Genomic DNA, 26,139 nt, shown 5'->3' on the forward strand with positions numbered 1-26,139 from the left:
TAAACAGTACAGCCCATGCCTGAAGGAGCCCAAGAGTGCGGTTTAGTAAATTAGCATGCTCCGCCCTTCAGCTCGACAGGGTATTTAAAGATCCCTTAGCAGCCTCAGGCTATTACCCAGGCTGACTCGCCGTCCCAGTGAAGAACACTCTCCTACCCTTCCAGTCCTCCAAAACCTTGCCCTTAAAAACGTGCCAAGATGATGATGATGATTGGAAATAAATACCGGGCAAAACGAGGAATGTCGCTGGACTCAGGTTTGCCGAGGCAGCAACGTGTAAGCGACCAGGTGTGTTCACAGCTGCAGTGTGCTTTGGTCTTGAGAGAATTGATGGTGTGGGAGGAATAGATGCAGGATGTTTTTTTTAAAACTTAGAACAGAAGACATGAGAGGCCATTTAACATGGATTTGACTTTCAAGGCGAAATCCACAATCAGGACTGGTGACTGAGGCACAAATGATATCAGTGATCAACATGAAATGGGATGGATGGATGGATGGATGAGGGAGAAAGGGTTTTGAAGGCAATTGAGCACAGAGTTGCTCAGTCTGATTTGCTGACAGAGGGTGAACAGCAACATGGACTTGTTGAGCCACTTTGGCCATTTGTATGTTGTAAGGTTCTTATAACGAGTTGAACACCAGGTATTTAATTTTAACTACTTTTCATAACTGATTATCTGTTATTATATTTACACAGGAGTTCAGTAAGTCTCCTGATTTAGAGCAGATTGTTGCTATTAGTTGGTTTTGGTTTCTTAGCCTTTTCTTACTTAACAATCCTTAAAAACTCTTCCAACAGCTATAGTTCAATAATCCACTTCAAGATAAATGTCAAAGAGCAGGTTTTTTAATTGTTCCAGAGATGCATGCATCTCTAGCATTTATTATACATATCTTGATAATATTTGTATGAAGTTCCATAAAAAAGGCACCCAATTTACACTTGGCTAAACTAGTCGTGGTAGATCTAGGGTTTTGTAGTATACTTGCTGGAACTAAGAAATATTCAGTCTTTTCTGGCTCCTAATGCTTCATTGGATCACAGAATTTGTGTGAATCAACCCACTCTATGTACCAGGATATACATATTTAGAATACAGTCTGTAAGTGTTTTTGCTGATGGAGAAATTCAGATAAACAACGGGGAAAGTGTATACTCAAGAAAGTTGATTTAATTTGGGATGCAATGAAGCTAATTGAGGAGTAATATTCAAGTGAATATAGATAGCTCAAGTTCTAATATGGATTGAATACTTACTTGAAATTAACAAACACTTTAAGGTAGATTCCCTGGTATAGTTTGACAAAAGAGATGCTGAGGCTGAGGGAGGTCAGATTAGTCCATGGAAGATAATAGTGAGGAAGGGAGAGCAGCAGTTTTTAACTAATCACAAGTTTCACATGGGTCAGTAATGCTCCATTATACATGTTACAGCTGATACGATTTTCATAGCTTTTTTTTGTCACATTGAGAACTGTTGTATTGGGTAATAAATAAAGCACACATATTTACTTTGTAGATTTACTTTTGTTATATTGTTTCAAATACCAAATTCTTGAGCCAAACCTGTTTAATGCTCTATTTGAAGATTGTGAGTTTCTTGGGTTTGAATAATAGCTTTATCAAGTTGAAGTCATTATGTCTGCCACACAGTAAAAGACTTTCCTGTGAATTCCATAAATAAATGTATCTTAAGAATTAGTGGCCACATGTTTTTATTGTGAAGTTTCATATACTTCCGATATTTCCTTTCCTTTTTTTATTATCCTCAGATTTGGCATCCCTCCAAAGCCAGCATGTGTTTCCCTGAGAAGGTGGTTGTTGGGCACCTGAGTAACTTACTAGGCTACTTAGCAGAACAGTTGAGTCAACCATGTTTATGTGGGACTGGAGTCACATGTATACCAGACTGGGTAAGGAAAGCAGCCTTCTTTCCCTAAGGACATTAGTGAATCAACTGGGTTTTTAATTTCAATTTGATAGCTTCACAGTCAGCTCACCCGATGATAACATTAGATATCCAAATTTTTAAAAAAAAATTACATTCACAACACATTCTCTCTGGAATACTGACCAAATCTTTTCCAGTACAGCAGGTCTTTCAAGTATTATGCAGTTTACGAACTGATATAAGATTGTTTTTTAAAAAAAGTTTTTATAAACAATTATCTAATATTGAGTAAAATTATTAATAATTAACCAGACTGTAGGAGGTAAAAATGTTCACCTCATATTAAATTTTATTCTGACATCTCTGAGTTGCAGACAGAATGGATGATAACTACATTATATTTGCTTATATTGAGGAATTTTAAAGATGGACAATACTTTGTGATCATATATGATGCGGAGATGCTGGTGTTCGAATTGGATGGACAAAAGCCAAAAGTCACACAACATCAGGTTATAGTCCTGATGAAGGAGCAGCACTCTGAAAGCTTTTGATTTTGAATACATTTGTTGGACGATAACCTGGTGCTGTGTGACTTCTGACTTTATGATTATATAGTTATTCCAATTGAAGACTCAGTTATGGCTTTTGTCACTGCAGTGAAATCACGTAGCGGGTTAAACTTGTAAACTATACAAGAGAAAATTAATTAAAAACAATGTTCACCAGTTACAGTAGACTTCAATCAAATATTCTTTCAATTCTCATTGTCGAGTCCAGAATTAATTTGCTCTCTATACTGGTAATAAAATCATACAATACTGGTATTTTGAAATTTGAGTTGCTAGTGGAGTTTGAAGCCAATAATATGCACTTTCCTCAAATTCATGTTTATAAATATTTTACAAGAATTGTTATTCCGCTAATTTGGCAAAAATATTTGTAGATTTGCTTTTATTTTAAACATTTTTTAAAAATTAAGAATATTTTCATTAGTCAGCGGTATCTTCCTTATTTCAGTCTTTCGTAACAATTTTGCTTGATATTTTCTCTATACTTACCTTGTGAAAATGTTGCAACGTAAGTCCAGTATTATGTTAGATATGGATATAAAGCAACATACATTGATTTCACAATATAAATTAATCAACTGACTTCAGGTGGAGTGCCCAGTCATAAGCTGAATTTGCCTCAAGCTGTTTATATTTATCTGGCTATGAATTTAGTTTCTCATTCCCGTATATGAGTAAAATTGCTGTACAGTGCTTAGGTCATTGTATATGCATAATATCATAATTACTACAGCTAAACTGACTGAAGGCACCTATTGAGGTCCCTCTGCTTTTCCCAGCACAATGCCAGTTGATCATCCTTTAATATTAAGTACTGTATTTCATTTGTACTTTAGTTTTATAGCCAGGTGTCCATTCTACTGTTAACTCTTCCCATGTTTCTGGGTTGGGGATTGATACTGATGCACACTGGCTTTCTTGTACCAATTGCTGGAATTTTCTTTGGATGGCACGGTGTCTCAGTGGTTAGCACTGCTGTCTCATAGCACCAGGGGCCTGGGTGCAATTCCAGTCTCAGGCAACTATCTGTGTGGAGTTTGCACATTCTCCCCATGTCTGCATGGGTTTCCTCCGGTGCTCTGGTTTCCTTCCACAATCCAATGATGTGCAGGTTAGCCGAATTGGTCATGCTAAACTGCTCATAGTGTTCAGAGATGTGTAAGTTAGGTGCACTGGTCAGTGGTAAATATAGGATAATGGGGTAGGGGAATGGGTCTGGGTGGGTTGGTTTTGGTCTTCGGAGGGTCGGTTGGGCTGAAGGGCCTATTTTCACATAGAGATTCTATAATCTAGTAAGTCCTGAAATGGGAGTTGTACTTTGGGTCTTTTAGCTCAGTGGCAGCAGCATTACCAACTCCTACTCCTAAACTCCTAAAAAAAAGACTTGTCCTGTTGCACTGAATGCCCTGTCCAAAATAAAATAATTGCAGCTAAAGCTCAAAGCCAGGATAACTCTGATCAAAACTGAAGGCAGACATGTCAATCTTTGTTGGGATACTGAGTTTGCTGTAAACTGGAATACATTCAATGAACATCATGAAAAAAATCAACTGTCAGCATTGTAAGAAATGTGCTGTGCATTACTCTTTATGCTATTTCATAAGAGATTAAAAATTGCTCGACAGTGTCATATAGTATTCCTTAATTAAACACAAATTAATAATTTTATACAATGAAGATAAATTCAATTTGGTTAACTCTTTATTTTTCAGTGAAAGCTGTTATAGTATATAGGGCATGAAGACTTCTATAATGTAGTAATCATAGAATATGGAACAGCACATCATAATACAGACCCTTTGGCCCTCGATGTTGTACCAGCCTTTTATTCTACTGTAAGATCAGACTAACTTACATATCCTTCACTGTACTAACTTCTGTGTGCCTATCCAAGAGTCGCTTAAATGTCCCTAATGTATCTGACTCTACTGCCACTGCTGGCAGTGCATTCCACGCACCCACCACTCTCTGTGTAAAGAACCTGCCTCTGACATATCCTCTAAACCTTTGTCCAATTACCTTAAAATTTTGCCCCTTGTGATAGACAGTTCACCTTGGGAAAAACTCTTTGGCTATCCACTCTATCTAATTGTCTCAACATCTTGCACACCTCTATCAAGTCACCTCTCATCCTTCTTCGCTCCAATGAGAAAGCTCCCTCAACCTTTCTTTATAAGTCATGCCCTCCAGTCCAGGTAAATGTCCTTTTCACCCTCTCTAAAGCTTTGAAATCTTTCCTATAATGAGGCAACTAGAACCCCTGAACACAATATTCTAAGTGTGGTCTAACCAGGGCTCTATAGAGGTGCAGCATAACCTCACAGCTGTTGAACTCAATCCACCTGCTAATGATAGCCAACACACCATATGCCTTCTTAACAACCCTATCATCCTGGGTGGCAACTTTGAGGGATCTAACAATTTGGACCCGAAGATCCCTCGATTCCTCCACACTGCCAAGAATCCTGTCTTTAATCCTGGAAAATTATTAGCAATAAAAGCCTCACACAATTTAGAGAAATAAGTCAATTAAAGGAATAACGATTAAGTATTGCACAGTGTAACTCAGGTTGGGAAATGACTTAATAATCCGAAGTGATGGTAGATACATATGATTTTTCTTGTTTGGCCTTTTCAATTAGCAGAATAACTGAGTCTGGGAAATGACACTTTGTGATGTCAGTGGTGAATTGATCAGCCATTTTATATTGTAAATTACAGTGATGGTAATTTTAATTAAAAAGAAGAATGTGCATTCACGTAAATCTTTTAGGAAGTCATTGTGTTACATGTTTTATGGGGACGTTTGGTCCATCAGTAAAAAAACATTGCTTTTGTCTGATCAACAAAGCAATTGTACTTCATCACACATGTTATTCAAACTGACCCCATAAAACATATGCGACTTCCTAAAATATTAATTACCAAATAAATACTCTTTATGTTGGTAAATATTATTTTACTAAGTGTCCTTAAGCATATATTACTGGATACTGCAAAGGGATATAAAGAAATGATGGTGGAAAAAAACTTGAAAGTGATTTTGTGACATGGTAAAAATATTTTTTGAGAAATTTTACAAAAGAATGCAAAAGGTAAGAATACAGTTTTACAGTATTTGCTACAGTACTGTAGGAACAATGCTTGCTTGAAGAAAACAATCTCTGACCAGATTTGACAGTCAGCAAAGCTTCAGTATATTCTTGTCGTTACAATTGAGATGGTAGTCAAAAGCAGGAGAAATTGAAATCATTAAAAATGCAATAAGTCGTTTGAAACTAAACTGATGGGAAAGGAAATGTAGATGGAGTAAAATGCAGTAAAACACAGCTTACAGTTATACCCCAATCAAAAGCAAAGCCACAATTAGGGACTTGACAGAAGTCTATAAAATTATGAAGTACATAGATAGGGTTGATGGTCAGAATCTTTTTCCCAGAATTGAAATGTGCAGTAACAGGGGAATGCATTTATAGCGAGAAGGGAAAAATTCAAAAGAGATGTGAGGGGATGGTTTTTTTACACAGAAAGTGGTAGGAGTCTGAAACACTGCTGCCAGGTGTGATGGTGAAGGCAAATACAATAGGGGTTTTTAGATATGCACATGAATATGCAAGGAATGGAGGGATATGGACCAAGGACAGGCAGAAGAGATTAGTTCAATTTAGCGTCATGTTCAGCAAAACATTGCGGGCTGTACTGTTCTATGTTCTATGGAGGGCAGAAAGAACTGAAGTAAAAGATTACTAGAACTGTGAATGTTTGCCCCAAATCCTAGAGATATGCCCTTTGTTGAAAAAACAAAGTGCTTTACACATCAGTGGGAAAGAAACTTACGGTTGTTATGACAGATTATCAAGGTAGCGAGCAAAAAATACATTCCCAGTTAAACACAAAGGAAGGTTTAAGGCCCAGGATTTTCAGTCTGGCCCTTATGAAATATGAAACTAATTTCCAGATCTACACAGGAGAACTTCGGAGCATGCTTTGGAATGTTCGTAATTGAAAAAGTTAATGATTTCATTTCAGGACCTGTCATGATGAAAACAAATTACGTAAATTCCTATATCACGCAGGACATAATTGTATCTGACAAGCTCTGGGGTTTCCTGTTGAAGGAGGTAAAAGTGGAGGAAAAGTAAATCTATAATATGCAAAGGTTTGTTGCATAATTCAAATCGATGATTACATGTCGTGTAATACCAGTACAGATAGTTTCAGGACCAGAATTTCACCTCTGGTTTTTGATATGCTGCTGGAACAATGTGGCTTATCTCATCGCATAATAAATCCCAGATAGGGGGTGGGAGGAGCAATACTAAAAAATGATCAGAAACTTAGAAAGTTACAAATTTAGATTTTTAGAATGCAACACCCTTCCTAATCATTTGTGTTTCCCTTGCGTTCCCGTATCAGTTTGTCAGTCTTCAGCCAATTCAATCTACTAAAAGTCAAGAAATGTCTTAGGGCTGAATTGTAGCTATTAGATATGAGCAACTGCCCTTGAGATCAACACAGCATTTGACTGAATACAAACATAAGTTAGGAGCAAAAATAGGCTATTTGGCCCCTTCAGTATGCCCTGCTATTCTCTAAGACCATGGCTGATCCATATTTCAACCCAACCTCAGTTCAACATTTACCTCATTGCTTATCATGAATCCATTCATCTCTGCCTGAAAACAATTCAACGGCTCTGCTTCCACTACTTTTTGCGTCATAGAAATATCTGTCTTAGGTGAGTGAACATTTTGAAATACATGCACTGGAATACCCAGATCTCTCTGCATCTCAGAGCTCTGCACTCTTATTATTTAGATAATATAGGTTTTTTTTAAACTTTTTGTGCTAAAATGGACAGTTTACATTTTCGCCTATTTTATTCCATTCGCCAGATCTTTGCCCCTTCATTTAAGCTATGTATATATTTCTGTGTAATTCTTTGTTTCCTCTTCACAATTTTCTTTCCTACCTAGCCTTATGGCATCAGCAAATTTAGAAACCATATCTTCCGTCCCTTTATCCAAGCTATTTATATACATTGTAAATAATCGAGACCCAGCATTGATCTGCAGCACATGATTCATGACATCCTACCAATTCTGAGAAGGATCCATTTAAACCTGTTCTGTTTCATGTTTGCGAGCTATCTTTGGTCTATACTGACATGTTACTCCTTACATGATGAGCTCTTATTTTCCACAATAATGTTTGATATGGCATCTTATTAAATGCCTTCTGGGAATCTATGTATAGTCATCTGCTGGTTCCCTTCTATCCACACCACACGCTAGCTCTTCAAAGAACTGATAGATAGATACATGATTTCCCTGAGCATGGCAGCAAGTAATGTTCGTAAAATATAAATCAACAGGAATCTGCATGGTGGCGGGGTGTTGGGGGGGGGGTGGGGGGGAGCGGGAAGGCGCGGGAAGGCAGAGGTGGGGGAGACATTCCAGTGGCTGGGGATAGATCCAGCTTTAAAGAAGATGGTTGTGATTGTTGCAGGTCAATCATTTCAAACTCCAGACATCATTGCAGGATGTCTTCAGGACAGTGTCCTTAGCCCATTGATCTGCAAATGCTTTATCAATAATTGTCCTTGCATCAGGTAAGATCAGAACTGGGACTGAAAGAATGCACAGACTTCAGTTCCATTGCAATTTCTCTGAAAATGACAGTCCAAAACTGCAATCAACCAGACTTGGAAAACATCCAATCTTGTCCTGATAAATGGAAAGTATCATTCACATGATACAAGTGCTAAGGAATGACCATTTCCAGCATGTGGGCGCCTGACCGCCTCCCCTTCAGATTCAATAAATTACCATCAGTACAGCCCTCTCATTTTCACGGTTATACACAGTTATTATTACTACTTAAACACATTCTTCTGATTTGATAACCACTTTGTAAAGGAAAACTGTTTGAAACATTTCTTGCAGGTAAATAAAGGGTGGTTCAATAAACATGATGAGAAGAAAGTTAGCAAAGGAAATGGCAAGAATGAGAGTACCAGGACAACAATTCTGTTTGCCATGAAAAATGAAGTTGGTGGACTTGTGAAAGCCCTTCAAATCTTTCAGGTAAGATTTATAATGTACAGAGAAACAACTGAAGATATCATGTTTACCTCCTGAAAACTAATTGCATTTACCTATAATATAATATAATGTTTGCATGGACTCCTGATCTACAAAATCATATTTCTTCTCATTTTTATTAACATTCTCATAACAACAAATTCCTATGTCCACGTTGGAAACTGTTTGTGAAAATGTCATGCTAAAATTCCACCATCCTCTCTGTAGCGGGCATGTAGTGCTATAACTTTGCACTTTAGCTCCATTCCCTTTTTTATTATTCACTTGTGAGACTTGGGTATCGCTGGCTGGTCATTGATAGCTCAGCCCTATTTGCCGTGAAGAAGATGGTGGTGAGCTGCCTTCTTGAATCACTTCAATCCATTTGCTGTGGGTTGACCCACAATGCCAGTAGGGAGGGAATTCCAGGATTTTGACCCAATGACTGTGAAGGAATGGTGGTATATTTCCAAGTCAGGATGGTGAGTGGCTTGGAGGGGAACTTGCAGGTGGTGGTGTTTCTAAGTACCTGCTGCCCTTGTCCTTCTAGGTGGAAGTGGTTGTGGGTTTGGAAGGTGCTGTCTCAGGCCCTTTGATGAATTTCTGCAGTGCATCTTGTAGATTGTACACACTGCTGCTACTGAGCACCGGTGATGGAGGGATTGAATGTTTGTAGATCACTTTTGAGAAACCCAAACTTGAAAGCAAAATACTTCTGGAAATCTTAAATAAAATTAGAAATTTCTGGGAATAATCAACAGGTCTGGTGGCATCTGTAGAGTTAAAGCTTCAGGCTAATGATCTTTGTTCGGAGTACACTCCGTCTCTGTATGCCAGATTTCCTGATATTTGCTAGTTAACTCTGATAAACATAAATCATAGTGTTTGTTCAACATAAAGACAGTGTTCAAATTACAACATGAACTACGATTGAAGCTAATATAATTTTGCCTCAACTGTAACACCACTTTTGCCAAACCAACACTTCATTTTGACTCTCCCTGTATATGTTCCAAATTTTGAATTAAATTCTATTTTATCAGGACAAACACATCAACCTAGTTCATATAGAGTCCAGGAAATCAAAGAGGAGAGCTTCGGAGGTTGAGATATTTGTGGACTGCAGCAGCACGAAAGAAGATTTTAATGAACTGATTCAGCTATTAAGAGTCAACACAAACGTTATTTCTCTGAATCCACTGGCCAACAACTGGACAGAGGAAGAAGGTATGAGTTGCAATTCACACCTTGTTCTGCAGTGGTCACATTAGTAAAAATGAGTGATTCCAGCTGGCTGGTCATGTAAATTTTACTTTTTAACCTCTGGGACCCAAAGCAATTCAGTGGCTGTGGTACATATGTCAGTAAGAGAAACAGAAATTGCTGGAGAAACTCAGCAGGGGTGGCAGGACCTCATAAGAATGGTCACTGGACTCAAAACATTAATTCTCTTTTCTCTCCACAGAAGCTGTCAGAGCAGCTGTGTTCCTCCAGTCATTTCTGTTTTAGTTCAGAACTTCAGCATCTGTGTTTAAGTATAGATTGATACGAGAATTTGTTGCATATTAATCATTTCTATTGGATTTGAGGGCGCTGAGTAAAATTGCTCTGGGATAATTTACACTTTTCATTGAACAAATAGGTGGAAAATAATTATTCTTCAGAATTTCCCCAACCTAAAATTTCATGTTGGAATTCATATAGTAGAAAGGTACTTTATTTTAAAATTTGTTATAGTCGGTGTTGTATGGAGAAATGCCATTGTACCTTTACTGGTTTGATTATTGTAGTCTTGCGACCTCTGCTGTTGCTATGTGTAAATTTGTGTGCAATCTGTGACAGTTATTAAACACACATTACTTGGAACATGCTATCATAGAGTCAGAGAGATGTACAGCACAGAAACAGACCATTCGGTCCAACTCATCCATGCCAACCAGATAATCCAACCTAATCTAGTCCCACTTGCCAGCACCCGTACCATATTCCTCCAAACCCTTCCTATTCATATAATGTTGCAATTGTACTAGCCTTCACCACTTCCTCTGGCAGCTCATTCCATACATGTATCACCCTCTGCTTGAGAAGGTTGCCCCTTAGGTCTCTTTTATATCTTTCCCCTATGCCCCCTAGTTCTGGACTCCCCTACCCCAAGGAAAATACTTTGTTGATTTAACCTACCCATGTCCCTCATGATTTTATAGACCTCTATAAAGTCACCTCTCAGTGTCCAACGCACCAGGGAAAACAGCCCCAGCCTATTCAACCTCTGCCTATAGCTCAAATCCTCCAACCCTGGCAACTTCCTTGTAAATCTTTTCTGAACTCTTTCAAGTTTCACAATATCCTTTGGTAGGAAGGAGATCAGAATTGTACGCAATATTCCAAAAGTGGCCTAACCAATGTCATGTACAGCCAAAACATGACCCCCCCAACTCCTATACTCAATACTCTGACCAATAAAGGAAAGCATACCAAACGCCTTCCTCACTATCCTATCTACCTGCAACTCTACTTTCAAGGAGCTATAAACCTGCACTCCAAAGTCTCTGCTCAGCAACATTCCCTAGGACCTTACCATTAAGTGTATAAGTCCTGCTAAGGTTTGCTTTCCAAAAATGCAGCTCCTCACGTTTCACTATCCTGTCTACCTATGATTCCGTTTTCAAGGAGCTATGATCCTGCACTCTCTTTGTTCAGCAACACTCCATTAAGTGTATAAGTCCTGTCCTGATTCGCTATTTCAAAATGCAGTACCTGACATTTATCTAAATTAAACTCCATCTCCCACTCCTCAGCCCATTGGCCCATCTGATCAAGATCCTGTTGTAATCTGAGGTAGCCTTCTTTGCTGTCCACTACACCCCCAATTTTGATGCCATTTGCAAAATTACTAACTATACCTGTTATGCTCACATCCAAATCATTTATATAAATGATGAAAAGTAGTGGACCCAGCACCAATCCTTGTGGCACACCACTGGCCACAGGCCTCCAGTCTGAAATACAACCCTCCACCACCACCCTCTGTCTTCCACCTTTGAGCCAGTTCTCTAACCAAATGGCTAGTTTCTCCCTGTATTCCATGAGATCTAATGCCTTCCTGAAGTCCATATGGATCACGTCTACTGTTCTGCCCTCATCAATCCTCTTTGTTACTTCCTCAAAAAACTCAATCAAGTTTGTGAGACATGATTTCCCACGCACAAAGCCACGTTGACTATCCCTAATCTGTCCTCACCTTACCAAATATATGTATATCCTGTCCCTCAGGATTCCCTCCAACAACTTGCCCACCACCAACGTCAGGCTCACTGGTCTACAGTTCAATGGCTTTTCCGTACCACCTTTCTTACCAACCTCCAGTCTTCCGGCACCTCACCTGTGACTATCAATGACACAAATATCTCAGCAAGGGGCCCAGCAATCACTTCCCTAGGTTTCCACAGAGTTCTGCGGTACACCTGATCAGTGGCTGGTGATTTATCCACTCTTATGAGTTTCAATACATCCAGCACTTGGTCCTCTGTAATATGGACATTTTTTAAGATGTCACCATCTATTTCCCTACATTCTATATTTTTTATATCCTATTCCACAGTAAATACTGATGCAAGATATTTGTGTAGTATCTCCCCATCTCCTGTGGCTTCACACAAAGGGCGCCTTGCTGATCTATTCTCTCTTTTGTCCGTTGGTAAAAACCCTTTGGATTCTCCTTAACTCTATATTTGCCAAAGGTATCTCATGTCCCCATTTTGCCCTCCTGATTTCCCTCTTGAGTATACTCCTACTGCCTTTATAGAATCTCGATTTTTCAGAGCTGCAAAGGAGCCAAATTCCATGGAAAAGACAGCAAGTAAGGTCCAGGTGAACATGTGTAGATTTTCAGAGCTGTAAAACAGCCAATGACTGAAAAAGAGAAATGAACAAACATCAGTCTGCAATATTGCACTATTCAATGAGTAAGAATGGCTGCACAATTTTCACTCCATGCTGCTGTGGAAATGAAAGAAGATGTGAAACAGAATTGGATTTTTTTCTATTCTCAATAGCAAAATTAACTTTTCAAAAACATGTATAAAAGTTGTAAATCTGCCATAAGTGCTGGGGAGATAGTATTACAAGCCAAATTGCAGCCTAGATCTAAAGGGGGAGTAGAAATGTCAGACAGCAGAACCTTTGAAAGCTTTCAAAATCTGTTTTGAACTCTACATTAATGTTATATAATAACAATGTTTGTTCAACATCAGAGCACAAATTGGGATCCCTCAATCTGTTAAGGTCCAAGGTGAAAAGAGATAAACTGGCTGCCCTTCTTTCTTCATCCCCTCCTACGTTGGTTATAAAAAATTAATTTTAAAATGATCTCTTCCCTTGTGGATACCTTTCTCCCAAAACAAATTGCTCTTGAAAGAGAGCCAAGAAAGTCAGGCTTTCTTGAGTTTACAAAGAGTGAGTTTATTCATTGCCAAATGCATGAAGAATTAGTGATATAACATACACCTTATTTATAATCTGTGTGCGGTATAAAGTCATAGAGTCATAGAGATGTACAGCATGGAAACAGACCCTTTGGTCCAACTCGTCCAATAAGAGTTCAATAAGATAAAATTGAAAAAAAAATGCAGATCAATTGCTGAATTGTTTGTGCAATGCAGATGATAGGAACATTAACATTGGCAGTTGGAAAGCCAGTTTCGTACCCCTTAGTTTTGGAGATAGATTAATTTCTGTCATTCTGATTCCTTTGGACCATGATTGAATTCCAGCATTCAGGATGACAGTAAGATCATTTGTTGTCCTATTTTCCTTTTGTCTGACTACTACCTAGCTGGTGTCTACCACTTAGAATGAGAGCAAGTCTTTATTTGCAACACAACTGTGACTAGAAGCAGTCTTTTGACTGTGACTTTCATTGTCTGCCATCACCTGAACTCAGGCTGGTTCACACAAGAGGATTTTATCCACTGTCCTTGGGGTTCCTCAAAGGGAAAATTCAAAATAATTCTTGGAGAGGAGTTCCAGCTGCTCTCTGGCCTGAAAGAGGAAGTGCTATATATAGAAAATAAGGGAACAGTCAAGAAAATGACAACTCTGACGGTCCAGATTATGTTAGACCTCCTCATTTTATTATTTTTTAAATCAATTTTGGTTGGAGCTATAAACTAAGAATTGTGAACCATTTAATTTCATTTTGCCAAAGTTACGGTATTGTTAGGAAATTGCTAAGTCTTCTAAACTACAATCAGGTGTCAATAATTTATTAATTGTGAACTCCAAGATTGGTTATTCAAAAAATTGGAATTAGGAACAATTAGGAAAAATTAGGAACAATTGGGGAAAACTTTGAGGGTCTTTGCAGGTTTTAATTTTTACTGTGTTGCAAATATAGAGGTTAAATGGCGGATTTGGTTGCACTGTCTGTCTGTGTTGTAACAGTTATAGAGTCAGAGTAGCATGGAAACAGACCCTTCAGTGCAACCAATCCATGCTGAACATAATCCCAAACTAAATTAGTTCCATTTGTCCTGCTCCTGGCCCATATAGAGTCATAGAGCTGTACAGCATGGAAACAGACCCTTCAGTCCAACTCGTCCATGCTGACCAGATAGCTGAGATAGATCTAGGCCCATTTGCCAGCATTTGTCCCATATCCCTCTAAATCCTTTCTATTCATATACCCACCCAGATGCCTTTTAAATGTTGTATTTATATCAGTATCCACCACTTCCTATGGAAGTTCATTCCATACACGCACCACCTTCTGTGTGAAAAAGTTTCCGCTTAGGCCCATTTTAAATTTTTCCTTCTCATCGTAAACCTATGCCTTCTAGTTTTGGACTCTCCCACCCAGGAAAAAAAAACGTTGCCTATTCACCCTATCTATGACACTCATGATTTTATAAACCTCTATAAGGTCAACCCTCAGCCTCCGATGCTCTAGGGAAAACAGCCCCAGCCTGTTCAGCCTCTCCCTGTAGCTCAAATCCTCCAACCCTGGCAACATCCTCATAAATCTTTTCTGAACCCTTTCAAGTTTCACAACATCCTTCTTATTGGAGGGAGACCAGAATTGCAAACATTATTCCACAAGTGGCCAAACCAATGTACTGCAACATGACGTTCCAACTCCTATACTCAGTGTACTGACCAATAAAGGCAAGCATACAAAATGCTTCATCACTATTCTGTCTACCTGTGATTCAATTTTCAAGGAACTATTATCCTGCACTCTCTTTGTTCAGCAACACTCTCCATGTTCTTACCATTAAGTATGTAAGTCCTGCCCTGATTTGCCATTCCAAAATGCAGCACCCACATTTATTCAAATTAAACTCCATCTCCCACTCCTCAGTCCATTGGCCTGTCTGATCAAGATCCTGTTGTACTCTGAGGAAACCTTTTTCTTTTTCTACTGCACCTCCAATTTTGGTGTCATCTGCAAAGTTACTAACCATATCTCATACGTTCACTCAATCATTTATATAAATGATGAAAACAGTGGACCCAGCATTGATCCTTGTGGCATACCACTGGCCACAGGCCTCCAGTTTGAAGAGTAATCCTCCACGACCACTCTCTGTCTTCTATCTTTGAACCAGTTCTGTATCCAAATGGCTAGTTCTCTCTGTATTCCATGAGATCTAACCTTGCTAACCTGACTACCATGAGGAACCCCTCAAATGCCTTGCTGAAGTCCATATAGATCACATCCACCACTCTGCCTGCTTCAATCCTCTTTCTTCCTTCTATAAAAAACTCAATCAAGTTAGTGAGACACGATTTTCCACACACATTGCAGCATAATAGAACTCAGAAAATAATTGAGAAACTGAGAGTGTGTAAAGATCTCAATAAAGTTTTGCAGAAGTAACAATACCCCATGCTAATTATTGAAGTGCATTACTACAACTTGATAAAGCAATGTCTTTTCTTACGATATAAGGGTGGTTATTGACCAGTAAAGCTGGATGAAATGTAGCTTTCTAAATACGTTCTGAACACCATTCGGGAGGTACAATTGGTTGCACATGCTGTTTGACATTTCCACGGTTCCAGAAGAGTATCAATACAGAAAGCATGAGATAATCAGCAATCTTCTCAAATCAAAAGCTATTGCCCTGGTCACTGGGTGTGGAGGCATTATGGAAGAGGCTATCACAGACCACAATCAGAACCTTGTATGACTGCTGGAGAGAGCTCACCAGCTGAACAAGAACGCAACTTAAAATCCTGAAGTCAAGCATGTAAGTCTATCACTGGAAGGACTTTACCTGGATCCTGACAAGGTGAGGGCTGCAGCAAGCAATCATTTGAAACCATTGCAATGATTTGTTGATTTTCTTCTTATCTTTGAGTCATGGAGATGCATAGCATGGAAACAGACCGTTTGATCCAACTCGTCCTTGCCGACCAGATAGTCTAAACTAATCTAATCCCTGTTTACCAGCATTTGGCCCATATCCCTCAACCTTTCCTATACATATCCCATCCAGATGCCTTTTAAATGTTGTAATTGTACTAGCCTCGAGGGAATCAATTTAGTGCAGTTGGCTGGATTGTCGAACTGCTAACCAAACTTCTTGTTTAATTTGTCATCAGTGTGAACCTCCATTCAATTGCACTGCTGAATAGGCTTCAGTCAAATCAAATAAGAAATGACAAGTTACTAATGCTGTATTACAGTGTCAATGGAAAAGTCACCTTCACAGTGCAACAAGTCATGGAGCAGTTCTTGTGCATTAAGGACTACCTATTGCATTTATTCCACGGGTTTTGTTTTGCACATGGTAGACCCAGATATATAAAGAGTACTTTGTGGTGCCCTTGCTCGTGCACATTTTAATCTGCATCTGTTTGGGAGTCACAAAGTAACAGTGGACCATGATCATAAGCCACTTCACAGATCTTCCTCAAATTGCATCTTTCTGCTCCAAAACATCTGGAAAACATGTTACATGATTGTGCAGAAATATCAAGTGGACATGAATGAGAGTGGGATATCATCAAGCAGCACTGACTCAGCAATAATTTCCTCAGTGATGGGTTCTTCCATGGTCACTCAGTTCCTGACCTCATTACAGCCTTGGTTCAAACGAGGACAAAACAGCTGAATTCCAGAGGAGAGGTGAGAGTGACAGCCCTTGACATGAAGGGCACATTAGTTGAATGAGGCAAGAAGGAACCCTAGTAAAGTTGCAGTCAATGGCAATCAAGGGGAAAACTCTCTGATTGGAGTCATTCCTGACATAAGGATGATGATTAGGGCTGTTGCTGTCAGTCATTTCAGTTCCAGAATATCACTGCAGTTGTTCCTCAGGGTAATGTTTAGACCCAACCATCTTCAGCTACTTCATCAATGACTTTCCCTCAAATTGGAGGTTAGAAGTGGGGATGTTTGTTGATTTTTGTTTTCACAATGCCCAGCCCATTCACGACTCCTCACATGCTGAAGCAGTCTATGTCCAAATGCAGTAACACCTGGACAGTCTCCACATTTGGGCAGACAAGTGGTAAGTGCCATACAAATGCTAGGTAATGAGTATCACCAAGAGAGAATCTAACATCATTGATATGTTCATCACTTTTTGACAAATAGTTTGTCATGTATAAATGGTGTAACCATTCAGTAATATTGACTCAAGTGGCCTTTTGGGTAACTTATCAGCTGTGGTGACTATTTATTGTTATTGCTGACTCATTTCTAAATGAATTAATTTTATCTGTTGTGTAAATTCCAGTTCCCATCATATATGAAAGTTTAAGATTGTGCCATTTAGTTGCAACTTGTTGATACTGTTATTGTGGTTCAAATTACAGTTCCTCTATTTTGCAAGGCATTCCTTATTTTGTACAGCTCACCAAAACTTTAAAGTGGCCATTATGACAAATTCCTCCATATTCTCACATAAACTAAATGTAATAATGAGCCCATCCAAAAAGAGGAAACTGTCCAGTCACTAGTTACTTATTAGCTCTTCTCAGGGGCAATAAAACAATTATGCAAATTCTAATAGTGTGCAAGTCCTGCGTAAGATACATATGAACATTACATTGTAACTATGGTCAAGACAATACCATAATCAATATTGTGAAAGAACATTCCATGCTAACAAATTTGTGCGCTATAAAAGATTGATTGTTCCTCTGTAAAGGAAACCTCTTTACAAAGGCGACTGTAAGAACAGTCCCAGGGAGGGATAACAACCTACCCAGAAATTTCACAATCACTAGACGTTTTCAGACTTTATTTGGTACAAGTGTGTATCTGAGATGCATCTGATGCCCAGTATGCACAAGGGAGAGCCTCCCGTGACCTCAAACCAGGGAGTGTAGAAAAATTGTGACCTCAACATTACTTTGGAATTATTAGTTCATGGATTTTCAGGACAACCCTCATTTTTGAAAACTACTCTGTTCATTCTAATTTATGTAGCATATAGAATGTGCTGATGGCTTATCAGTGTTTGTACTTCTTTTTAATGTATAGAATTGGATGACATCCCTTGGTTTCCAAGAAAGATTTCTGAACTAGATAAAACTTCCCAAAGAGTCCTGATGTATGGATCAGATCTTGATGCAGATCACCCAGTGAGTACCAAAAATGAGTCCACATTTAAACAGCAACATGGGGAATGGAGTTGCCATTAGTCTCAGGCTGACATTCGTGAAAACACTAATTAAAATGCAGTTCTCTATTGTGCAATTAAATGCAATTGTGTCCAAAATAGTAAAGATGAACAAGATGAGTCTAGTTAATCTGTTGTAGTTAGCTCAGCCCAGTTCGTTTAAAAAAAAAATTACCCCACTTTGACTCCAATGAGCTGCATTGCGATTTTGTAATGGACTAATAATCTGGAAACCTAGACTAGTAACCTGGTCAAATGTGAAATTAAATACTGCCATGTCAGATGAAGAACTTAAATTTTACCGATTAAATAAATTTGGAACACAAAAATCAACACCATATTGGCGCCCATGAAATAATCAAATCCAACTGATGTATTTTAGGGAAGGAAATTGCTGTCCTAGCTGGGTCTAAGTGTGACTCCAGACCTATGACAACGTAGCAGATACTTAACTGCCCTCTCAGATGGCCTAACAAATCTCTCAGTTGTCACCACAAACTAGTTAAGGCCAGTTAGGGTTGGACAATAAATACTGACTTTGACAGTCTCGGTCCAATTGCATTCAGATATAAAAGTGAGCTTTTTCAACAAAGAAAATTCTTTAGCTATGACCAGGACAAATTGCCCTGAAAATGTTTAGATTCAGAGGCCTTGCCTCCCTTTCCAGGTGAATCCTGCTAGTTAATATAAGGGAGGCATTGAAATAGTCAGAATATCACTGGAAAAGATAATCCAGGGGCCACGCTCTGGGACATGGATTATAATATAGATATTAATTAAATACATAATTAAATCTGAATATAAAGCTACTCTCCAAAGTAGTGACCATGACATTACTCGTTGTTAAAAAAAATCCCTGACTCACTCATGTTGCAGAGGGAAGGGAAGCTTAAAAATTTAAAGCTGCAATACTTCTGTTTTCTGTTTCTACATTGCTGAACTCTGTGTGATCTGGACTTCCTCGATGAAGCAGTTAATGCATGTGCAATTAAAAGTGCTGCTGTCACAGTTTTCAATGTGTATTATAAGTTTGCACCTTGTTTTCTTTAGCATGGGCATACTGTCTGTTCTGATAACAATTCAATGTTGCGTAACAACCTTTTAAAGTGCCTTTGTCTTAGATTGCATTTAGACTTTAATAGCAGTGTCAGTGCAAAGCAGTTCAGGTTTGCTACCTGGCAGCCTTAATCTCCCTCTGTTCTCAGGGCTTTAAAGATGATGTGTACAGAAGTCGAAGAAAGTACTTTGTGGATGTTGCTATGAATTACAAAATGTACGTGGTACCAGGTAACAATGAGAATTTCATTGATTCTGCCATAAACATTCTGTGATTTGGTTTGTTTCCAATAAGCTACAGATTTATGTAGACATTACTGCCTCAAAGTTCATTTTATGTAGTACAAGCTGTACCATCATAGGTCTACTACAAAAACATTGTCCTATTGGTCTACGATCAATGGGTTTCTTACAAGGAAAGCTCCATAAATCTGATCTCAGGAAATTCCAGCATTAGTTGTTATGCTGCAGTTGATAAGAGACACTGAGCAGAGATGGCAGTATGCTTGGTATTATTAAATGGGTAAGCAGAGATTTGGGGCGGAGAAGAAAAAAGGAAAGTCATTTGACTCTCAAATTCCAAGTACATAATTCTGCTTTCCATCTCAAGCTACCTACCTTGTGTTTTATTGTTGCGTGAAATGTGTAAGAATTTTGAACATTACAGAGGGATGATCTGTGTTCACAAGGCCTGCTAGCACACCCCTCCATTTCCTGCATTTTAACTCTGATTTGATATGACAAATTAATAAATAATTCTGCCCTTGCAGCTCTTTCAATTCCAACACCAGTACTCAGAAACCCTGTCTCCGCGAGGAGAGACAGTCCAACCTGATTTCCCCAATGCATAGAGTCATAGAGATATCCTAGGTAAATCTCATCCCATTTGCCAGCATTTGGCCCATATCCCTCTAACCCCTTCCTATTTATATACCTAACCAGATACCTTTTAAATCCTGAGGTTCCTTTTAAATCTTTTCCCTCTCATCTTCAATCTGTTCCCTTTAGTTGTGGACTCCCCCACCCTGGGGAAAAGACCTTGTCTATTCACCTAATCCATGCTCCCATGATTTTATAAAATCATAAGGTCACCCCTCAGCTTCTGATGCTCTAGGGAAAACAGTCTCAGCCCATTCAGCCTCTCCCTATAGCTCAAACCCTCCAACCCTAGCACCATCCTTGTAAATCTTTCTGAACCCTTTTAAGTTTCACCAACATCATTCCTATAGCAGGGAGGACAGAACTGCACATAGTTTTCCAAAAGTGGCCTAACCAATGTCCTGTACAGCTGCAACATATTCTCCCAACTCCTATACTCAATGCACTGTCCAATAAAGGGAAGCATACCAAACGCCTTCTTCAAGATCCTATTTACCTGCGATTCCACTTTCAAGGAACTATGAAGCTGCACTCCAAGGTCTCTGTTCAGCAACACTCCCCAGGACCTTGCCATTAAGTGTATAAGTGTATATATTGATTTGCCTTTCCAAAATACAGCACCTCATATTTATTGAAATTAAACTCCATCCGGCACTCCTCATGTAAAGAAGAACATTACAAATTATGTGACAAGATGTGAATAATCTACATTTAATTTAAAAAAAATAACTATATATGCTATAATAATCTGATCATGTCACCCAGTCCTGGAACCTTCCTGTTGTGACATTTCTACATTTGTATTTTCTCTTTGTTAAAAACAAACACACTAAATTGTCACTTCCATCATTATCAATGCTCAACAGATAAAATGACAAGAACATGCAATTTTTGAATTTTGCAGTTTTCAATGTAAAAAATGTTGTAATGACTATTAAACATTTCCCGCCATTGTGCATCCATGACAATGGACTTTTAACACTTCTCAAATTAATAATGAATCACTTTAATTAAGAAATAGGAGAGTCATTTGAATGTGGGAGAACAGCACTAAAATTTGGAGGCTGTTGATGCAACAACACAGGATATATATGGAATGAAGAGTATGGAATATATCAGAATGAAAGATCTGTGCAAAAACACTAAGTATGCAGGGAAATCTTTGCTAGGAACATAACAACTAAAACACCAAAGGCAAATGGATTGCCTTATTCTACCAGGAGGGAGCATAGCAAGAGGAGTAGGCCATTCAGTCCCTTGAGCCTGTCCAACCTTTCAATAATATTGTGGCTGATTTATGGCCTGACTCCAAATAGCTGTCTTTGGCTGATATTCCTTGATCTCTTTGCTTAACAAAACATTATATATCTCCAATTTAAAATTCACAATTGATTTGAGCACCAATTGCCATATGTTGAATAGAGTTCCAAACCTCTACCACCTGTTGTATGTAGATATGCTTCCTCAGATCTCTCCTGAAAAATGGGATTCATTTTAATTTCCTAACGTAACCATTTTCCACACTACATCAATGTTAAAGTCTAAACACATTTAGTTAGTTGTCCAAAAGTAAATCATATATAAATATACAAAGAACTATGGGTTATGCAAACAACATTTCTGTCTTTATAAATAGCTCCTGTTGAAATTACAAACATCCAATAGAGAAAGTCTTGGCTGTTGAGGTCTCAACACACGTCCCCACTGACTCCAATGGCTCATCCAGAATGTTGTACTGTATACTGTTCCTCCTACTGTTCTTGCTCCATCTCTTCACAATTTTCAACTTCTCCCTATAGAATTCAAGTACGTGGCCTCTATGATAAGAACATTGTGAAGCATAGAGTTTAATTTTGTGCATCCTATCTGGGCAGATTTGAAGGCCATGTTGACTGATCTCAAAGGGTTGCTTCAACACCCTACATTTTACCCAATGAGATCCTTGGATTTTCCTTGCTTCTCTTTGTTATTAGTAAGTTGAAAGTCATTAGTCATTGGCTATGATTGCTGTACGTGGCAGAATCAATACACTTTAGAAGCCAGCCAGTAAACCAAATAGGATGTGTACTATTTTAATTGCCAAATAATAAAACGTCATGTGCATCCTGCTGGGAAATATGCATAAGGTGTAGCATTTCCATGTGGGGCTCATGTATCATTTGATCTTCTATGGAAAAAATAACTATTCTCCTATTTAGTCATGTCTTAGATTTGCTGATCATACTTGGTGATACCTTGTACCTTTCTCAGCAAAGCTGTCTGACCAATGACCACTGGGAATTTGAAAATAACTTTGCAGTTTTGCAGTATCTATTATCTTGTGCTTTAAGGCAATATTGCTACCTATATATTGAGATACTGATCTGGAGTCTCTCTGGACTGAGTGTCTGCACATACACTGTCCCCTGACACTATCTGTTCCTTCTTATTAAGTAAGGTTCTCTAACTCTGCTTACCCAGTGACACTCCTTTAGTTACATCTGTGCACAGTAGGTTATCAAATACAGGTGTCTAGTATTGTGTCCAAGATCTCTCTCTAAACCAAGTGAACAGTACATAAATCCCAGTACTATATACCACAGAATTGTAATGTTCACATTCTTTTTCAGATAAGATTTGTTATGCTTTTTTTTCAGAATTTTCCATCATTTTCATACTTCAGTTTTGTTTTCTGTATCCTATTGTTTGAAAGAATTGAAGTTTATCAGTTAGTTTAATGGTTTCAGGATGGTGCAACCTTTTTGAAGACTGACTTTATTCCTGTAGTATTTAAGCCTGTAGAGAACTGACTTCCCAGCCAATTAAGATGTGGGTCACCACAAAAATATTTAACAATCAGTTGACTGTGTTAAAAAAAAAACTTAATATTCTCCATAACCAGATGGTGAAAGATTGCAGCAGCAATTAATCTCATTGTTCAATAACGTGACCTGCTGCTGCTCTCTAGTGGCCAACCCATTCCCAGAGTGGAGTACACAGAGGAAGAAATTAAGACTTGGGGAACGGTGTTCCGAGAGCTCACAAAACTTTACCCAACTCACGCATGCCGAGAATATCTTAAAAACTTTCCTCTTCTGACAAAGCACTGTGGCTACAGAGAGGACAATATCCCCCAACTGGAAGACGTCTCAGTATTTTTGAAAGGTATTTGAGATTACGACTATTGCACTCTGAAATTTGTCCTTCCCCTCCCCTCCTCTCTATTTATGGAGTGAATTCGAGTTGAAATGCGTTTGCTTCATGTTTCAGAACGATCAGGCTTTGTGGTCCGACCTGTAGCTGGTTATTTGTCCCCAAGGGATTTTTTAGCTGGCTTGGCTTTTCGGGTTTTCCATTGCACTCAGTATGTGCGTCACAGTTCGGATCCCTTTTACACACCAGAACCGTAAGTTTCTGTTTGCCAGGTTCGAGCCTTTTTCTTCGATCATTCTAAAACTTGCTTGCGATTTAATTAGTGGCTATTTTATGAATTAATACTTTTCCATCATATTTCAGTGAATGTATGTGTTAGACTATAAATGTTACTGCAATGCATCATTAATGTTATAACTATTAAGTATTCGATAATCTGATTCTAATTTAACATGCGTATGGAATTTTAGAACCCACATTCGTCTGTAACTTTAACTTTGAGTTCTTATCTAATGTCCCGAGGCCGTTCCTGTATATGCTGAAGTGGCATTTTTTTAAGGTCGCTGTTCCACATTATGTAGAGAGCTGAACAGATTCTGCTGCTTATTACATTGCCTTCAAAGACTATATTCGTGAAGGAAACGACTCCCCATTGGAGGCACAGAAATATCTGTCTTGCCTTAGAGACCTAGATCATCTGATTTGCAGCTGCATTCCTGAATCATGGACCAATATTAAATAATCGGTTGCAATTGGAGGGTGGATTAAAAAAGTGTTTTAACTTCCCACAATGGGGAGATTTGCAGTACAGATCCCTCCTTCAAAGATTTTCACTCTGCTTTCTTCACTCTGGAGTTAGGTTATGTCCTGAGGTTGGATTTATAACTGATAGATGCAGCAGAGATCATGTTATACCAGGCACTGCAATAGTAATGTAAATGCACATTGGTGTAATGTAAAAGAACAACATAATCCTATATTTATGATAAAATAAATACATAGTCTGTTTGATAATTTTATCCCTACTTTAGATTCTTTTAATATTAAGACCCACTTGATCAAGGGGGTAAGCAGCTGCTGTGCACTTCACATCTCTATCAATTTCTAAGGAATTCATTGTCGAACTAAGCCTCTGGGAGGTTTTAAAGAGTGAGCTGGAGTGATAGATTTATGTTTATTCCTTCGGTTTATTCCTCAGCAGCAAGCCCTAGTTGGATGCCTCTGCCTGTGAGCACAGACACACCAATTGGTCTCCAAAGATACAAAGGAGTCTGCCTCTCCCGGCCATTCTTGATTACAGAGGACCCGAATCTAATAATCTAACCTGTTTTACAGAGTGTAAAACTGAGGGGCTGTTGTGATGCAGTGATGGTGCCCAATCCTCTGGATGAGGTGGCCACTGACCAAGTCACACCTGCTCTAGATGTTCAACGTAAAATCTCTGAACAGGTTGAGCAGAAAATATCTATAGATAGTAGAAAGTGGATCCATGCATTGAGCAGCATTTGCAGGGACTGTATTCTCTGAAGTGCAAGTGTGCAGTCTGAGAAAGGTGCTATTTCAGGATTTCTGCATAAACTCTTTCAGTCTGTTAATGGTACGCAGCTCGCTTCCTGCATACTGTCTTTGCATTGTGATTGTACCACTGCACAGAATTGATGATGTGTTATATGGTGTGATATAGTCTTTTGTTGGTTATATCATGGACTGCCATTTGTTGGAGCAAATGTTTTTTAGAATGCGTAGCAGCAAATTTGTTGGTGCTAGCATAGTTTCAGACTGCACAGAGGGGACACAATATTGATGATCAAAAAAGCTCCTTGTCTCATAGCACTGACGTGATGTGTGAGTTGGCAATATGAAATGCTTGGTCATCTTCCAATAGTTGCTTTCTTTGTTTTTTTTTTGCTGTTCACTTCACTGATTTGTTTATCTATGTTTGAATGAGTTTCCTTATTGCTAGCATTATGCCATTGTACCACCGTGTTGGTCACCTGACCTTCGCTCAGGGGTCTGATTTGAATTTTGAAATGAGATTTTCTTCATATGTATATCCAATATTGTTAGGTAGTACATGCTTTGCAGATGTGAAAAACACTAAACAATTTTCAGAACCAAAGGGGCAATATTTTAAGCTGCTGTGCCTTCTAGCTGTCTCCATCTTAAAAATATTGTGTAGGGAATAAAGCTAACATAAATTAATGGTGTTACATTTATAAAACTGTAATTGAGCAATTTTTTCTTGATATGTTTATGTATTTGTGTTTACATGTACCTGGTGAAGCCTAGATATAAAAATTTAGCTATTACACATTACCATATACCTTTTCAAAATATTCCTCTTTTCAACATGTATTTTTCAGTGATACATGTCATGAGCTGCTTGGACATGTGCCTCTTCTGGCAGAACCAAGTTTTGCAGAGTTTTCGCAGGAGCTTGGTCTCGTCTCTCTCGCTGCGACAGATGAAGATGTTCACAAGTTAGCCACTGTAAGTTCCCTATTGATTTGGAATGGGTATGATCGAGTAGTTCACCAAACATTCCAGGGTGTAGAGCCCACACCATCCCAGCCCATTATTCTCAATTTCTGAAGACCAAGGTTTATTACCAGTTCAGCTGTATCCATTGAGGTAGCATGGCTTTCATTTATCAGTGTTGAATTGTGTGGGTTTGAATTTCTCCTGTTTTGCATCGTGGTCCTGCTTCCATTCCAGTGCCATCTCTCTTGTATTATTGCGACCCTACGAAGGGTCACCACTATTCTGGAATATGGGATCAAATTCATTTCACTCATTTGGAACCCAGGTCAACAATGGAGCTACATGCAACTGAAGTATGAGGGAAGATAGATGAACAAAAATGCCTCAGGTTTAGATTACATCTTTTAGA

The 26,139-nt window shown here is 38.6% G+C and overlaps 1 protein-coding gene across 1 annotated transcript in view; it reads left to right on the plus strand.

The window, feature by feature from the left end:
* Positions 1-201: 201 nt before the first annotated feature.
* The window catches only part of LOC122559755 (tryptophan 5-hydroxylase 2-like), a 38,686-nt gene continuing 12,748 nt past the window's right edge, over positions 202-26,139 (plus strand). The window contains exons 1-8 of the mRNA XM_043709720.2: positions 202-288; positions 8,413-8,553; positions 9,594-9,777; positions 18,044-18,144; positions 19,388-19,455; positions 23,065-23,261; positions 23,367-23,502; positions 25,613-25,739. Coding sequence (XP_043565655.2) covers positions 202-288; positions 8,413-8,553; positions 9,594-9,777; positions 18,044-18,144; positions 19,388-19,455; positions 23,065-23,261; positions 23,367-23,502; positions 25,613-25,739 — 1,041 coding nt within the window. The remainder of the gene's footprint in view (positions 289-8,412; positions 8,554-9,593; positions 9,778-18,043; positions 18,145-19,387; positions 19,456-23,064; positions 23,262-23,366; positions 23,503-25,612; positions 25,740-26,139) is intronic.

Source organism: Chiloscyllium plagiosum, unplaced genomic scaffold (assembly GCF_037043375.1).
Source record: "Chiloscyllium plagiosum isolate Xiang-an unplaced genomic scaffold, Cpla_swu_hap1 HiC_scaffold_19, whole genome shotgun sequence".
NCBI lineage: Eukaryota > Metazoa > Chordata > Chondrichthyes > Orectolobiformes > Hemiscylliidae > Chiloscyllium > Chiloscyllium plagiosum.